Source organism: Gobio gobio (genome assembly GCF_949357685.1).
Source record: "Gobio gobio genome assembly, chromosome: 15".
NCBI classification, from domain to species: Eukaryota; Metazoa; Chordata; class Actinopteri; order Cypriniformes; family Gobionidae; genus Gobio; species Gobio gobio.
Genome location: NC_137108.1, coordinates 33,140,939 through 33,159,023, shown reverse-complemented (window position 1 = coordinate 33,159,023; position 18,085 = coordinate 33,140,939). Strand labels below are relative to the sequence as shown.

The window sequence follows — 18,085 nt, the reverse complement described above, 5'->3', positions numbered from 1 at the left end:
ACATGCCCGGGATCATGCGTGTCCACGAGGCGCCGAATATGAAGTGCAACAAACCATGGCTAAAAACATTCTGCGTTTTTGTTATTAAATCAGAATGAGGCTTATGTTGAGATTTGATATGTGGCTTTATAACTTAATAATTGATTAAATATGTACGATTATTTTAAAGTGTACAATTATGTTTTAACTAAATAGCCATAGCCTATTGTAATGATTAAGGGAACATTTTTATTAAATAGGTTATATTTATTGCGTAAAAATTGAGAGTAAAATATTTTTGAGCATGGCTTGGCTAGAAAATATTTAGGCCTAGGCTATAATTATGTTGATTATAAAAATGCATGATGGCTTTTTAAGATTGTATTCATTTATGACTTTTCCAGGTCCAGAAATCACACTTAAAATTAATTAAAATTGAAATAACTTTAAGTCATGTTGAGGCCCCATTGGAAGTTTGCTGAAGCCCCTGGCAGAGCTGGTTTAGATTGTGAATATGCAGATTGCCTTTACACGTCACTAAAGGCATTAGGCTACATGTTTTGCCCATATTGGTTTGCAATGCCTTTAACTGGTGGTGTGTAGTCATAACATTGTATATGTACGCTATGTTTTTAGTTTCTTTATTTCTCATAAAGTCATTCTCCCACTACAGTTGAAAAGCATAGCTACTCATTTTTAATAAATTAGGTGGCATATACGACACTTTGTAGGCATGTTTTATATTTTATTCCGCACCCACTTGAAGGTGAGACTCAGCAGTCTTATAACGGAACTGACAGTGTCATTTAATGAACAAAGAGCTCACGGTCGTCAGCTGCAGGCATGGATAATTTAAAACCTTTGCTTAGTTTCGCTCAGAAACAGCAGACCAATTTAGGATTCGGATTAATTGCTCTTATAACAGCGGGTGGCGAGCACGTCTTCTCGGTCTTCGCTTTCAAGTGTCCTTGCAATGATTGGAATTTCATTTATGGAAACGTCTGCCTCCTCGTACCAGCTGTTGTACTGCTCATCCTAAGTTACATGTTGAGCAATAAAACATGGAAACTGTTCACAGGTCTGTGCCATAGGAAATCGAAACTATGTCGTTTTAATTACGCATTTGGCTTTTTGTGTGTTTTCCTTCAAATCACCATGACTGCAGTGGTAGCACCTCTCAGCTGGATCGCAGTTGCTCTTCTCAAAGGGGTGTATTTCGAGTGCTCAATGACTGGCGCCAACATTACACTCTTTAGACACCACCTTTGCAACGAAAAGTATCCTCACTGTCGGACAGAGTTGGAGAAGTTCCCGTGTGATGGAACCGCAATTCCACAAAGTGAGAGAGTGGCTGTTCTGTCCATTATACGCGCGGAGTCGCAGGTGAGCAGACGGTAGAAAAGTCAAAGAGACTTAACGGTACTTGTTTTGTGATGGTATCCTTAAGTCTTTGTCCAAAAAATCTAATCTGATTCAATTAAATCTGGTATCATCAAATAACTTTGACCTCAAATGTAAGACTGTAAAAAATGTAGCCATGGCTACTTCTGTCTTGACCCTTGACTTGATTGCAAATTTAGATTTTTGAAAGGAAATTTTCAAAATTGTGCAGTTGCCTAAATGCTGTTAATGTTTTAGGTAGGCCTAAAAAAAATTATTTTAGCAATTCTACGCACTGTCTTATACAGATCTTGTTATTTGTTATTTTGTTATATACTTGTTATTTAAATTCTGTCATCATTTACTCACCCTCAAGTTCAGGGGCGCCGCTAAGGGGGGGAAAGTTAGGACGATTCTAAGGGCCCATGCACTTTTGGGGCCCCCAGAGATTGGTTTTATTAGTAGTAATAGTACTAGTAGTAATGTAATAGAAATTATAAATGTATAATCTACCAAAGAGTTGCAAATATAACAAAATGATGGCTAATTTCCAGCAAAATCCAGCAAAACGCTCCACTCACAAACCACTAACGCTCATGGGTAAAACGACATTTGCCCAAATCCCACTCCGACATGAAATTTATCTGTACTGTAAGAGAAAATGCATAATAAAATGTATTTAGTTTTATATTTATGTTTAAATGTTATAATGTAATTTTTTATGTCTATCGTCAATCTGTCAATGTTGATTATGAAAAGTGAACAGCATGAGTGAGAAAGGACACATCATAAGATGTGCAATGCCAGGAGACATGGAGTGGGTCAGACTTGATTGTGACCACTTCATTAAGTTTTGTTTTGTAGAAAGCCTTTCTTTAAAGTAAATTTAATTTTGTATAAATTGTATCTTTATTTTAATCAATTTTTCATCGACCAATTGGGGCATTCTGGGTTGAGTGAGCGGAGCTTAATTGGTCAGTATTATTAAATTGCAGACAAAGATTTTTGATAGCTAGGTTGGTGCGGTAGGGGGCCCAACATCATATTCTTTCATAGGGCCCAAAATTGCTAGCGGCGCCCCTGCTCAAGTTGTTCCAAACCTGTATGAGTTTCTTTGTTCTGCTGAACACAAAGGAATATATTTTGAAAAATGTTTGTAACAAAGCAGATAGAGCAACCATTGACTACCATAGTCAATATTTTCCCCCCTACTATGGTAGTCAATGGTTGCTCTATCTGCTTGGTTACAAACATTCTTCAAAATATCTTCCTTTGTGTTCAGCAGAACAAATACATTCATACAGGTTTGGAACAACTTGAGGGTGAGTAAATGATGATAGAATTTTCATTTTTGGGTGAACTATCCCTTTGAGGTCCTCTACATCAGGGGTTTTCAAACTGGGGTCCGGGGACCCCCAGGGGTCCTCCAGAAGGTTTCAAGGTGTCCCCAGAAAATTTCAGAGAATAAAAAGACAAAGCAAAAATGGATAAAGTCTAGCGAATATTCTAACGGTTTCATTTCTAAATGTTTCTCTCCTTTCTTGCCGTATACATTCCAGAATTTATATGTTTGCTTTGTATCTTTCTAGTGAGTTTTTCTCACCATAGTCCCCTTTGTAAGACAGTTTTCTTAACACAGTACATAAGCTGCTTACATTTATTGTGAAAGGTGCTTATACAAATAATTTTGAATTGAAAATGTTCTTCTTCGGGTTTATACATCCAACATTAGTCAAGTCAACCTTATTTATATAGCGCTTTTAACAATGCAGATTGTTTCAAAGCAGCTTTACAGTGTTAAACAGGAAAATAATGCAACATAATTTTATTCAGCCGTATGGCCATTCTGGAGAAAACGGTATGAAACACTTATCATACAGTAACAGTGTGGGCTTTAGATCAGTAATTTAGTTTATATGGTTAATTTAGTTTAATAATTATATTTATTTGGATATTTAGTTGAAAAATTTAGTGTCCGCAACTGAGCACGCCAAGCCAGAGGCAACAGTGGCAAGGAAACCAAAACCCCATCAGGTGACCTAATGGAGAAAAATAAACCTTGGGAGAAACCAGGCTCAGTTGGGGTGCCAGTTCTCCTCTGGCCAATTAACAAACAGCGTATGATTATTATTCTGGCAACTTTACAGGTCAGAGGTCATAATAGATCGGAATATTCGAAGGATCAGAGGCAACACGCCGGAGACGGGTTTATTGAGGGTGATATGTTGATTAAATAATTATTAAAGTGCAATATTCGAAAGATCGGAGGCAACACGCTGGAGACGGGTTTATTGAGGATGACATATTGATTTAAGAATTAATAAATTGTAATATTCCAACAATCGGAGTCATCACGCCGGAGACGGGTTTATTGAGGATGCCGTGTCAACGATGCAATTTCAGGGGAGTCTAATTGACACAGTCTCTGCGGACACTTCAGGGTCCTGCGTTGGTCATGTCTGGGCGCAGGTCCACCATCTGATCTGGATACGGCCCGGATCCGGCTGACTGCAGTAAACCTCGGGATAAAACAGAGAGACTATCATTAGCGTAGATGCCATTCTTCTGATGATGTCACGAGTACATGTATGGGAAGTGTTCCCCGGTTCCGGCTGACCTAGTTAATACAGCCTAACAATCATTTCATTGAAAAAGTGTTTTATGTGTATGCCACAGTAAAGAGATGTGTTTTTAGTCTAGATTTAAACTGACAGAGTGTGTCTGCTTCCCGTACAATGTTAGGAAGACTGTTCCAGAGTTTAGGTGCTAAATTGGAAAAGGATCGACCGCCTGCAGTTGATTTTGATATTCTTTGTATTATCAACTGGCCAGAATTTTGAGACCGCAGTAGACGTGATGGAGTATAATATGTTAAGAGCTCGCTCAAGTATTGGGGAGCTAAACCATTTAGTGCTTTGTAAGTAATAAGTTAATTAATAGCCAATTTAAATTCAAATAGCCCGTTTTTCGTGTTTTTTTGAAGCTTTGATTGTGTTTACAGTGTGCAATATAACATGTGTTCAAAAAACACATTTCACACAATTTACTTATCTGTATACTGCTGTTTTCACTGTCCTCAAAACGGCTTGAAAGATTTCCCTGTTCTATGAAGTCCCTCCTTCAGAAACACGTAACGAGTTCTGATTGTGCCAGCGGTTCCCGTGTTGTGATTCGACAGCAGCTTAGCGCACGCAGAGCGTACGTTACTGGAAAGGTCACGCCTCTTACCATAACGGGGATGCATGCGCTCAATGATCTCTAAGTACAGCGTCCCTGGGAAAGCCAAACAAAGGTGACTTGACTCAGGGATGAAAATAACAGCGTCTCGACGACATGGCAACAAACAAACTATACGAACGCAACCGAACGCAACACTTCCTATTCTCCACGCGGGAGCAACAAGACCACGCCCCCTTTTTCGCGTACTCTTGTGGGCGGAGGTTAGTCGACATACTGCTCTACTGACGTCATTAAAGCAGGATGTACAGGGATGTAGTCCCAACCGGCCGTTCGCTGTAGGCTTTGAAAGGGAACTTCTGTTAAATAAAATATCTCGCTTTGCATTGAACTTTGAGCTTTATAATTTTACAGGTATTATATATGCTCTAACAGCAACATTACACACTAACTAAAGTTTGAAAAATGGGATCACGAAGAACAGGACCTTTAACATTAATAAAGCCAATTTAACATTAATAGCCAATTTAAGTTGGGAAACAATATGTTGTATTTATAATGTCACACTTACTATTTATCTAACAGTTTAAATGTTTTTTCGTACATAAAGATAGATGGATTTTAGGAAGGGGGTCCCAAATAAAGGTTCATCATTCGGGGGTCCTTGGCATCATAAAGTTTGAAAACCCCTGCTCTACATGCATCTTAAAATGATACGATATCTATAACAGATCTGATGTTATTAACTCTCTTACAACAATATACTTCTTTTATAATGTACTACTGAAATATACTTCTAGGTACTTGGTTGGATCCTGATAGCTTCCGTCATGATGTTCACCTTTCTGCTCACATGCATGGCCAGATGCTATTCTCCAATCAGTTACATGCAGCTGAAGTTTTGGAGGATGTACACACAGAAGGAGAGCGCGTTTTTGGACAGCTATACAGCTCAGCATGCCGAAAAGCTTGCTAGGAGAAACATAACAAGCTTCTTTGAGTTAACCAAACCCATTCCCATGAAAAGTCCTCCCAGACAGGCCTGGCAGAAGATCTCTTCCTTCTACAAGTTCCGAAGCATGGACGAATACTACAGCATCCTGCATAAGTATGTGTGCACTTGTGAGGACCTTGAAAATCCAGCCGTGAGGGCTTCATTGAAGTCTGACCATGAATTTTCCAATCCAGCGGCACTTGGATTTGTGGACGAGGGCAAAATGATCCTGTAGATGTGCATGCTGTGTTTTGACAGCTTTTCATGCTTTACCATGTTATTTTGGGTCAATACATAAACAGCTATTTACCTCGCTTCATTTTCTGTGCCTTTTACAGTGTCAATTCATTGTTCTTTTTTAGTCTTGCTTTTTCAGCTTTTCATTTGAATACTGCCATTGTATGATTTTAACATTGTGGACTTTTGTTATTGTTTCATTTTTGTTTTGTCTTTCAATATATTTTTTCAAACAAATGTTTATGGCATGTAAATAAAAAGTATTTTCTATAATTTTATAAATAAATAAGTTTTCAGATTTTTCAACGAAGGTGTTTTTTTCCCCAGTAAATTAACAACATATATTATTTGAACAGATGTGCATTGACCTTTTTAAGGGACTACAAACAAATAGATGCATTATAATGTTAGACTTTCAGTGATTTCAACTTCTTTCAGGCACATGATGATAAGTGATCTCATATATCATCAGGCAGCACTTTGAGGCTTTTTTTCGTAAAGTAACCATGTACAATTTGACAATCACACTGCTAAAAGCACACTTAAAAAAAATCTATATTCATTAGGCTCTACCATTTGCAGTTAGCATTAAAGCAGAGTCTTTATGCGAAAAGTGCATGGCATGACAGTGGGGCAAAACAAGAGCAGAACAGAAACCTCATACATAACCAGAACAAATCGCTTCCCTTTTTTACTAATGTAAAGCACTATGTTGCAAAACACCTCTTTGCTCGAACATGCACTTCTCTGCTGTCTTAAAGATGTTTGGTAATTTCCTCAAGATTTCCACATTCCAACCTCCAGATTCCAGAATTCCAATAATAAAAAGCTCATTGTCAGTTCCACAGATCAGCTTTATACCTCTAATCCAAAACACAGTGTTGGGGTTTTGTTTGTTTGACTGATATTGCATGATGGGTAAATGAGCCCACACACTGTAGTCAGTTTTGACTACCAGCAGAACCTGATGAACTGGTTTTGTTCACGGTCCTTTACTGAGTGGGAGGGGGGAAAGGATGGACAGGGGAGGGATTTGATGAGCTGTGGTGAATGCCAGAGACAGAAAAGGAGGAGATAAAGGAGGGTGTGGAAATCAAAGTGAAAATCAAAGCGAGAGAAAAGGGAGTGCAATAGCAGAATCCACTTCTTTCAATTGACCAACTTATTGTTTACCAGCTATGTCTGTGCCAGCTATGGATTCTTTCAAGACTGTCCTAAGGTTCCTCACGAACCAGAAGAGCACTATTGGCTACAGCTTTATGGCTATTTTGACAATAGGTAGTGAAAGAATCTTCTCCATGGTGTCTTTTCAGTGTCCGTGCAACCGAGAACAGAATTTTGCTTATGGATTAACTTTCCTGCTGGGCCCTGCTGTCGTCTTGCTGGCGATTGGTCTTTTTGTTAGTTCACGTCTTTGGCGGTTATATACTGGGTGTTGTCTCAACCCTTTTAAACTATGCCCCAAGGGTAACTTTCTGGGATGCTTGTCAGTGTTTGTAAAAGTGCTATCCGGAGCCTGCATTGCCCCTATTATGTGGCTTACTGTAGCACTGTTAAATGGAACTTTTTATGAGTGTGCTGTCAGTGGCCTGGATGAAAATATGGTGGTGAACATTTTCTGCCAAAACAAGACACCTACGTGCCGGGAAGAACTACCCCAAGTGCCCTGCACCAAGTCCCAGTTGCCTCAAAATGAAAAAATGGAACTGCTGTTGATGCTGCGAGCCCAGTCACAGGTGAGCACAGACTACGTTACACTCTTAAAATACAGGTTCTTTATTAGCATTTATGGTTACATGGAGAACCTTTAACATCCATGGAACCTTTCCATTCCACAAAAGACCTATATATTGCAGTGTTCGAGGTGTGGTCACAATTACTGTCGTTCTGCAAGTTTTCACTAGGGAAATGCAGTCTTTTCTAATCCACAAATTGAGAATTTCAGGTGGGAACGAAGGGTTTTCGCACAGATTTATGCTGCCCTCACATGCTATTTGAATTATTGTAAACACAATTTCCTAGTTGAAAAATTGGACATGAACGGCCTCTCAAATCAAAATTTGAATGTGATTAGCTCGTCATCACGACTTCAGAAGTGGAAAGTACAACATTTCCGATAGCACATGAAGGCAGCATTAGTAACAGGCAGTGTTGGGGAGTAACTATTTACATATAACTAGATTATGTAATTTAATTACAAAATATATTTACTGAGAAAAAATGTGTAGCCTAATTAGTTATTTATGAAAATGTTAATGATTACAAAGGGGGTTACATCAGATTTTTTTGTAAAAAGCTATATGTTGAATAATATGAATTTGTTGCTTCACTTGTTTTTGATGTGCATATGATAGGAGATATGCCTCCTGCCATTTAAAGGCTGTTTAGTAAAGTAACGCTATTCTGATGCTTTTGATTGGTTCTTGTTTTAAATTGCAGAGCACCACATCTGCCAATTACATCAATCCACATTGCCACTACAACCTGAGAGTTGCCACCAGGGATAAGAATGTAGAAAAGTAATCAAAAAGTAATCAAATGTAATCAGTTACATTACTTTAATAAAGTAATTGAAATAACACTTATTACATTTTATATAGGGTAACTTGTAACCTATTACATTTACAAAGTAACCTTCCCAACACTGGTAACAGGTTAAAGTTTGTCACGTGGATTCGCCACAGTTTGTAAGTGATTTCTGTGTGCTCCGTGCTTCATGCTTCGCTACAATATTGACAAATACAACTGACCTTTTTTGCCTGCAAATTTTAGGTAATGTGACCGCAACTTAACATTTATTAATCAAGTATTCCAGAGAGCTATGTAATAATTTACACCAATAAATTATATATTTTATAACATTCAACTGATTGATCTATGTTCGCAGATTCTCGGCTGGTCCATCATTATCATATCTGCAATAGTAGCGCTGATCGGCACTTGCTTAAAGAACTGTCGCTCTCAAGTAAGTTACCTTCAGTCAACTTTCCAGAAAATCTACATGGAGAAGGAAAGGGAAAAGTTTGAGGCGTTTGCAGAAGACTATGCCACCAAACTAGCAGAGAGAAACCTTACGAGTTTCTTTGACAACAAATGTCCCCAAGCATTTCCCTTTCCAAATCACAGGGCCTGGGAGGAGATCTCTGCTGTATACACCTTTAGACAAAGCGAACAATACTACAGCACTCTGCAGAGATATGTGGAGCGCACAGATCGGGACTTCAGCCCTGAGAAGCGCCTTATTCTAGAGGGGGAAGATGGCATAGAGATGGCTTAGAAGCACAAAACGGCATGGACTGGTATCTGAACTGCCTAGAATATGACCTTGAAGATGAAAAACACTGTGAATCTAAGCAGAATTAGATTTTTGTTTCGTATCTACAACATGTACTGAAAATAAACTAACTGGAAGCTTTGTTTTGTCCACTGAGGAAGTGGTCCTGCCACAAGGCCCTAAAGAGTGTCTGTGGTGTTTCCAATAACAACATCCAATCTGCATATTGTTTGAATGTTGCATTTCAGGTTTTACAAAGTCAAAGAAAGAAAAAAATAAACTTTTCTCAGGGCATTTGTCATTTAAGCACTCTGTAAATCATAAGCTCTCTCATGCCTCTCGAAAATAATTTTCATCATTTTAAGGCAGTGTGTTCAATGCACTTTAATGCATGACAACCTCTTGTATACGCAGAATATGTTATTTTCTAGTTGCACAATACCGATTAAAATGTGCAATATGATCAAAGTGTACGTATGCCATCCAACAAAATATAGAACATGTAAACCACAATGCTTATTTCCCCAGCAGGTTTTAAGTTTTGACAAACAGGAAAACCACATTTCGAGTCCCCGACACACATTGCTTCAGTAATTTTGACCCACATATCAGTTCTGAATAGGGACCCTGTGATCAAAACAGGTTTGATTACACATGGTAAAGTTGTGGTTTCCTGCATGTTTAGGGTGTTTATTTCCTGTAATGTTGTGAAAGAGAAACTACATATACTCAGGTTATAGTCAATGTACTGCAAAAAAGTAAAAAGTATAATAGTAATAATAATAATAACATTATTAACTTATTCATTGTAAGGCAGTTTATTTCAAGTTTAAGTGCATGTGCAAAAAGTAAAAAAAAAAAAAATACTGATTAGAAGTAACAAGCCTAATAACTAATGGTTTTAAAAATAGAAGTAGAGTCAGAGCCACAGCCACAGCCCTTTTCACTTTCAAATAATGGCAATAAAGGACTAAAAGTTGTACTAACAAAACCTGACATAAATCAAATACAGTTGTGGGTTTAATAAAATAATTCTGCATTGTCTTACATTCAAAAATATCACAAAAATATAACCTTTCATTAAAGTAAAACAATTGAAAGTGGGGAGAAAATCTCATTATGAAATAAATATTTTTCTCTAGTTCACGTTGGCCACAATTGGCACCCAATTTTTGTAACGTCCTTTTGCCAAGATAACAGCTCTGAGTCTTCTCCTGTAATGCCTGATGAGTTTGGAGAACATCTGACAAGAGATCAGAAACCATCCAGATACAGAATCTCTACAGATCCTTCAGATTCCCAGCTCCATGTGGGTGCTTTTCTCATTTTCTATAGGGTTCAGGTCACTGGACTGGGACGGTCATGGCAGAAGCTTAATTTTGTGCAATGACTGATGGAAGATCCAATCACGGGCCATTATAAGCAGAAGCGGTCAGGTTTAGATTTTTTTTTAATCTGTTGGTATTTGCTAGAATCAATGATGCCATGTATTTGAACAAGATGTCCAAGACCTCCAGCAGAAAAATATGCCCCGTGGGCATGGGGTATTTTTTTTTATCCCTGTTTGCACCAAACCCATCTGGTGGGTTTGCTGCCCAAAAGCTCTTCTTTTTTTTCTTTTTTTGAGCAGTGTCTGACAACTGAATATGGTGGAGTTTGTTTTTAAATGAGCAAGGAGGATTTTCTTAAACCCTCTCAAACAAATGCAGGGGTTGTTTGATTTTATTATTATTATTATTTTTTTTTAGGCTTTCTGACTTTTAGGCTTTGTTTTCTGCAATTATCCATTGTGATCCTTGGAGAGTCTTTGGCCACTCTATCCTCACCATTGTGCATTAGGACGATATATATATATATATATATATATATATATATATATATATATATATATATATATATATATATATATATACATACTCATGTCCTCAGATTTGTAACATCTTTACTTGATTGGAACTTCTTAATTTTTTGCCCCAATGGTGAAAATGGGGGTTCATTAGTCACCCTGGTGTGCTAAAAAAAAAAAGAATAACAATGCAGATTTATTTTCAAAGCATGCCTTTGTTCATATTCACCAAAGGTGCCAATATTATTTGAGGGCACTGTTGGCTACATATAGTCGGTGGAACTGTTATATTGTGTTTTTATATGCATTGTTCAGTTTTTTTTTTTTTTTTCAATTTTATACAGATTTTTTTGTACTGCTATACTTTTTGTATTTGTTTCTTGCATTAAAAAAAAAGAAAAATGGTGCTGTTATTTTCCCTGCTGAAAAATCCAGCATTGCTGGTCAATTCTGGTTTATGCTGTATGATCCCATTCCGCTGAGACACATCTTAAATTGCCAATAACATAGCACAACAGTACAATTTGTGTTGGAATAGGCCTATAGCTTAAATTACCCATTAAAACTTATTGCTGGTTGTAGGTGTGTGATGCTTTAACATGAAGACAGAGGTCAAGTTGATCTACCTGCAACAATAGCAAACTGCCAGTATATCTATCCAGAAGCTGAAGAAAGAATCTTAGAATTTAAGCTGGTCCGAACAGGTTTTAACCTGTGACCTACACTTCCAGCAAGTCAAGTCAAGTCAACTTTATTTATATAGCGCTTTTAACAATGTAGATTGTTTCAAAGCAGCTTTACAGTGTTAAACAGGAAAATAATGCAGCATAATTTTATTCAGCTGTATAGCCATTCTGGAGAAAACGCTGATGTCATCAGTTCATTTCAATTATCAGTAACAGTGTGGGCTTTAGATAAATAATTAGATCAGTAATTTAGTTTAAATGGTTAATTTAGTTTATTAATTAGATTTATTTCGATGTTTAGTTGAAAAATGTAGTGTCTGTTTAATTCATAAATCCCAGTTCATGCTGTAAAATGTTTGTGAAATGAGCAGCATGTCCAGCTAGACAGATAAATTAATTAAGTTAAACTATAATTAAGTAGTAATAATAATAGACAGTATAATAAATTAATTATTGGATATTATCATTTAAAACTGATTACATCTAATATCAGTACAGATATTAATTTACATTTATTATATAGGCCTAAATATAAACTTGCTTTGATAGTGGAGTAGAGAGGGTGCGTCTCAATCAATGGGCTGATTCCCTGATCTGTGCCCTGACTACTGAACTAGGGAGCTGATTGAGACCATAGAGTAGACTGTAAAAAAAATGATTGAGACGCACCCGCAGTTTTAGAAAAGAGGCTGGGCCGTCAGGCTATATAATCCATGCCAGATTCGAGCCTTTTCATATGTTTATTTTTTATCCATTGTTAATTATGTATAAAACCTTTTTTGCAACATATTCAACAGTGTGACAGCCCGAAATAAATTTTTTTTTTACTAATGTTCAGCGGAACAAGTAAAATCTGGGGGTTACTCACGCCACCCCTACACAAGCTCAGACACTATTGACGATCGCAGATGACATCGATGCTGGACGGGCCTTAGCACACGTTTCTTCCATGCAGACTCTAATCTATGGACATTTGTGACATAAAATGACAGACTACGGCGAGGAGCAGAGGAATGAGCTAGAAGCAATAGAGTCCATTTACCCAGACTCATTTACAGGTAAGATAGAACGCAAAGTATATGTTTGTATGTCCATAACCTCGTTACGCTTTCCGTTAGCTGCCTAGCTTTTCATGAAACAAAGTTAGTTAACCGTACGAGCGACCCAGTCATCGCTTTGATATCATTATTTATAGCAGCAGATTGAGCTGTCAAAGGATAAGAAACATTGCAAACGATAACATATGGTCAGCGATATGTCAAGCAGAAGTTGACTGGGTAACTGATAAACATGATCTATGTTTACGTGCTGCGTTTAATAAACTGTCAAAGTACTGGTTGGAGTTCAGGTATTTGTGCCAGTCTCTGTAGTCAGTGGTGACACAAAGCTGTTTACTTCCAGGATGTTGGATCGTTTCTCTCTGAATGTTTCATTCGTTTGTTTGTTTTTGCAGTGCTTTCTGAGAAGCCCACAAGCTTCACCATCACAGTTACTTCTGATGCAGGAGAAGATGATGAAAGTAAGTTCCTATTTTCTCATAAAAAGTCGAACTATGTCAGTGCACATAATGTGTTACAGTATCTTTAACCATCATTAAAGTTGAGCTCAAAGCACCACCAGCACTGATTTCTGTCTGTTTTAGCGGTGGAGGTGACCCTAAAGTTTACATATGTGGAGAATTATCCAGACGAGCCCCCTCTCTGGGAGATCTTTTCACAGGAGAACCTGGAAGATTCAGACAATGAAGACATTCTAACGCTTTTGAAGCAACAGGTCTGCACACCTGACATCATACCCACATTAACAATTGTTAAAGTGCACATACTGATGATGGCTAACACTTGTTTTGCTTTCCTAGCCCTTTCTAATAACCTCTTTCTTTTGCAGGCTGAAGAAAACCTGGGAATGGTCATGATATTCACATTAGTAACAGCGGTGCAGGAAAAACTTAACGAAATAGTAGACCAGATTAAGAGCAGAAGAGAAGAGGAGAAAGAAAGACAAGAAAGAAAAGAAAGGGAGGCAGAAGAAGCTGAGAAGGTTTGTTGTGAGCATGTGCCTTCTGAGTTTAGTGTAACATTACTCATGAAATCCAAAGGCATATTTTACCCCTCAGGACATTGACTGTTTTGAGCTGTTACATGAAATTCAACTGACAGGGAAAAGTCCATTTCATACTGTTTAGTATGGAAGCCCGTTTCCGCCACTAAATAAAATAATAAAAAGAGTAATTGCGACTTTTTACCTCCTAATTCTGACTTTTTTCTCACAATTGCGAGTTATAAAGTCAGAATTCTGATATATAAACTCGCAATTGCGTGATATAAAGTCACAATTCTGACTTTTTTTTTTTCTCTCAGTCAGAATTCTGAATTTATAACTCGCAATTGTGAGAAAAAGTCAGAATTGTTACATTATATCACGCAATTGCAAGTTTATATCTCAGAATTGTGACTTTATATCACGCAAGTCCGAGTTTATATCTCAGAACTCTGACTTTATAACTCGCAATTGTGAGAAAAAAAGTCAGAATTCTGAGATAAAAAGTCACAATTACTCTTTATATTTTTTTACTTAGTGGCGGAAATGGGCTTCCATAGTTTAGAGCCATTTAAAAACTGGCAATGGGGAAAGATTGCCATAAAGAATATAAGATTATTATATAATAAAGAAAGATTTGTGATTTAAATCTTAATTTCAATAGCATTTGTTTAGCCAGAATACACAAGTACTGTGCTGTCAAAATGAAGCAAAAATGTACCAGAGATGTAATTACGGCATCTACCAGTAGAGGCCCACAATAACCAACAAAAGTTTGACGATTTGGGTTTAAATAGACCATCCCAACTGTAAGGCAATGTTGCTTTTGTATAATTTATTTAAAGAATGTTATTGTCTTGAATGGTAGATTTGATAGTACTTCCACTGGGGGTTAAAAGTTAAGGTGGAATAATTAAGATTTTTAATGTTTATGAAAGAAGTCACAGTAAGCTGCATTTAGTTGATCAAAAAATCAGTAAAACAGTAGTATTGTAAATTATAATTACAATTTAAAACAACTTTTTAATATACAGTATTTTCAAAGGTTTTTTATTCCTGTGATGGAAAAGCTGAATTTTAGCATTCATTACTCCAGTCTTTGGTGTCACATGATCCTTCAGAAATCATTTTAATATGCTGATTTCCTGCTCAAGAATCATTTCTTATTATTTTCAATGTTGAAAACAGTTGTGCTGCTTTATATTTTTTTGGGAACTGTGATGCACTACCATTTAAAAGTGTACATTTTAATTTTTTAGAAATTCATTGTTTTTATTCAACAAAGAGTCATCAATTGATTCAAGTGACAGTAAAGACATTTATAATTTTATAAAATATTTCTATTTCAAATAAATGTTCTTTTCATCAAAGAATTCTGGAAAAGATGTATCAGTTTATACAAATATTAAGCAGCAAAAATGTTTTCAACATTGATAAAAATAAATACCATTATTAATATTTAATAATTGAGCTCCAATAATAATTGATTTGATAACTAATCGCTAAATCAGTGTATTAGAATGACTTCTGCAAGATCATGTGACACTGAAGACTGCAGTAACAGCTGCTGAACATTCAGCTTTGCCATCACAAATTATTATATTTTAAAATATATTCAAATGGAAAATAGTCTTTTTAAAATGTAATAATCACAATATTATTGTGTTGCTGTATTTATGATCAAATGAATGCTACCTTGGTAAGAGACTAATTTCAAATACATTAAATATCTTAATTATTTCAAACTTTTGACCCCCAGTGTACATAGGTACTTTTTATATTATAATGGAAAATGTTGTTATTCAGACTGAACTTTGTTTCTGTTTTGTTTTTCACAGTTCGCATTCCAAGGCACTGTGGTCACAATTGAGAACTTCTTATCATGGAAGGCAAAATTTGACCAAGAAATGTCAGAATTAAAGAGTAAAAGGCAGAAAGAAGAGGAGCAGGCTGGAAAGGGAAAACTCACAGGTGAATTACTAACCTGATATTTACTAATCTGATTTACCACCAGGGCTGGACTGGTAATCTGGCATACCGGGCATTTTCCCGGTGGGCCGACGCACTTTGGGGCCGATACAAGGCTATTTATATATTTTTGCCACTGACTTGCCCATCATGCAGGGACAGCGGCCCATTGGTTTGTCTTCTGAATTGACAGGCCAAAGCGAGAGAGACCTCCGCTTGTCCATATTAGGCGCTGTTTTTATATCTTTTTTTTTTGAGCGCTTGGGAAACTGCAAAAAGCGAATATCTATGAAGCGAATATGCTCTATGAAGTGATGAACGGCACTTTGACTCCGAATTTTGTTTTATACAGTCGTGTGATATGAGAACATTACAGGTTCTGTGGTGAATTAGCTGAAAACAGCCGCGATCCTATAAATACATGACGAGGTAAACTGGAAAACGTACACACAACTACAAACTTGTCAATCTAGCACCACCACACCTTTATAATAATTTACCTTGCAGCTACTAACAGTGAAGAAATATGGTGCTTTGGCAGAAATGCATTAATTAAAGAATGTAGGATTATTACTAACATTTAAATATCGCAGAATATAAATCACTTTTCTAGAGGCTGGTTTCCTTTAATATTTTTTTGTGTAATATTTTTTTTATTACAAATGTATTATTATCTATTTATTTAGAAACCCATGGTAATAAGGAGCATGATTTTATCTGTGACTACCATGATCTTACAGTTAAATGAAACTACAATTAAACTAAATAGATTTTAATTAGGGTAATTAAAGGATAATTCAACAATTAACAGCTTTAAAGCCTGGATCAATGAATTAAGGACAACTTTTTTCTCTTTTAAATGTTTTATGAACTTTTTAATATTTCTAATGAAATATAATTAAATGTTATTTCAAATAGAGCCTCATGAAAGCTAGATATCAAAATATTGTTTTTAAAGGGGTAGTTCAACACAAAAATGTGATCGATTTACTCACCCTAATGTCATTCCAAACCTGAATGAATTTCTTTCTGTGTAACATAAAAGAGAGTCTTTTTTTTTTTTTGTCCATACAATATTCAATGGTTGCCAACATTCTTTAAAGTATCTTGTTTTGTGTTCCACAGAAGAGAGTAAGTTAAACAGGTTTGGAACAACTTGAGGTCGAGTAAATGATGACAGAATTTAAAAGCAGTAAATTCACTTTAATGCATCCTAGCTCAAAATCAGTTCTTTACTGTAAAGTTCATTTCTGCGTGACAAAAGTGCAATATTACATTTGTTAACTGCATTTGCAGTAAATTCAATAATATCCATCATTATTTGTCCCTGTCTAGTTTTATTTATTTACTCGAATTTAAGGCAAAAACATTCACGGAGGAACTAATGTGCCGGATGGGCTGGGTTTGTCCAGGGCTGAATTTTAGCCCCAGTGCAGCCCTGTTTACCACCTTTTGTCGAGTTGTGCTCACTTACTTTTTTTCTTTTACAGGAAAACAGCTCTTTGAGACGGACCATAATCTTGACACATCAGATATCCAGTTCTTGGAGGACGGTAAGAAATGTCAATTGTTATTATTGGATACCATTAGCTTTTCTTTTTTTCGATTGTCCTTCAAAATTACTCTTCTCTGCTTTTTCCATGTAGGTGGGAACAGTGTGGAAGTGGACGAGTCGCTCTTCCAAGACATGGATGATTTGGACTTGGAGGAGGACGATCCTGATTTCAACCCACTGGACTTAGCCAGTGATGAAGACTGAATTGTGTTAAAGCTCAACCTGATATGAATGGTATAGATGCCAATATCCTCCTGTGGAGCAGGACTAGCTCAACTGCGCTAAACACAAACTTTTCAGTCACTACCATCTATGGTGCAGCATTTTACGAATACTGTCAAACAAACATATAGTCATTTGTACAATTATTGCCATTAAAAACCATTGACTTGTTCTCTTATTAATATGAATGGCTTCATTTACACAAGAGTCAAGTTGAGGTTTCCCAAAAATGTGGCCTGGCAGGAAGTCTCTCAGTAAAAATAATTTACTGTTTTCCCTCTGTCTCTTCTTATATAAGGCTATTAAGCATATTTAAAAATACTTTTAGAAAAACTGAGACAAAATTTAATCTTTGTGAAATATTTCTAATACAGTTTCTTTACCTCTCAATAGTTTGTTTGAAATTAACTTTATTTTGCATTTAGGTTAAACAGCTATATATATATATATATATATATATATATATATATATATATACACACACTCACACTATATTGCCAAGTATTGGGTCACCCCTTCAAATCATTGAATTCAGGTGATCACTTTCTCTGGAGTGACTGTGAGATTTCTGTCTGTCTTGTGACTTGTCGGTTGTCTGCCCTGATTAAATCAGGAAGCGTATTTTGGCACATTACACATTTTAGTCAGGAAACAGGAAGGAGGTGAGGTTCTGTAAATGATTTCACCTACAGAGTGGGAAAGGCGGAGTCGGTTGCTGATAGTTCGG

The 18,085-nt window shown here is 36.5% G+C and overlaps 3 protein-coding genes across 3 annotated transcripts; all 3 read left to right on the top strand.

Annotated features, from left to right (window-relative positions):
* Positions 1–757: 757 nt before the first annotated feature.
* On the top strand, positions 758–6,071 carry calhm6 (calcium homeostasis modulator family member 6). Its single transcript, XM_079836678.1, has 2 exons — positions 758–1,362; positions 5,337–6,071. Exons 1-2 carry the CDS (start codon positions 823–825, stop codon positions 5,763–5,765), a joined length of 969 nt encoding a protein of 322 aa, XP_079692804.1. The 5' UTR covers positions 758–822; the 3' UTR covers positions 5,766–6,071.
* Positions 6,072–6,945: 874 nt separating this feature from the next.
* Positions 6,946–9,878, top strand: calhm5.1 (calcium homeostasis modulator family member 5, tandem duplicate 1; the record flags this gene model as incomplete). Its single annotated transcript, XM_079837795.1, has 2 exons — positions 6,946–7,503; positions 8,655–9,878. The coding sequence occupies 2 exons, from the start codon at positions 6,946–6,948 to the stop codon at positions 9,042–9,044; spliced, it is 948 nt and encodes a 315-aa protein (XP_079693921.1). The 3' UTR covers positions 9,045–9,878.
* A 2,592-nt stretch (positions 9,879–12,470) lies between these two features.
* rwdd1 (RWD domain containing 1) lies at positions 12,471–17,746 on the top strand. Its single transcript, XM_079836592.1, has 7 exons — positions 12,471–12,631; positions 13,027–13,092; positions 13,216–13,346; positions 13,461–13,613; positions 15,452–15,584; positions 17,072–17,134; positions 17,228–17,746. Exons 1-7 carry the CDS (start codon positions 12,559–12,561, stop codon positions 17,338–17,340), a joined length of 732 nt encoding a protein of 243 aa, XP_079692718.1. The 5' UTR covers positions 12,471–12,558; the 3' UTR covers positions 17,341–17,746.
* The last annotated feature ends 339 nt before the right edge of the window (positions 17,747–18,085 follow it).

Excerpts from the sequence above, each read along its gene's own strand:
- calhm6 (XM_079836678.1), top strand. The coding sequence starts at position 823 with ATGGATAATTTAAAACCTTTGCTTAGTTTCGCTCAGAAACAGCAGACC. Across the intron at positions 1,363-5,336 it reads TTATACGCGCGGAGTCGCAG|GTACTTGGTTGGATCCTGAT; the intron begins GTGAGCAGACGG and ends ATATACTTCTAG.
- rwdd1 (XM_079836592.1), top strand. The coding sequence starts at position 12,559 with ATGACAGACTACGGCGAGGAGCAGAGGAATGAGCTAGAAGCAATAGAG. Across the intron at positions 12,632-13,026 it reads TTACCCAGACTCATTTACAG|TGCTTTCTGAGAAGCCCACA; the intron begins GTAAGATAGAAC and ends TTGTTTTTGCAG. Across the intron at positions 13,614-15,451 it reads AGGCAGAAGAAGCTGAGAAG|TTCGCATTCCAAGGCACTGT; the intron begins GTTTGTTGTGAG and ends TGTTTTTCACAG.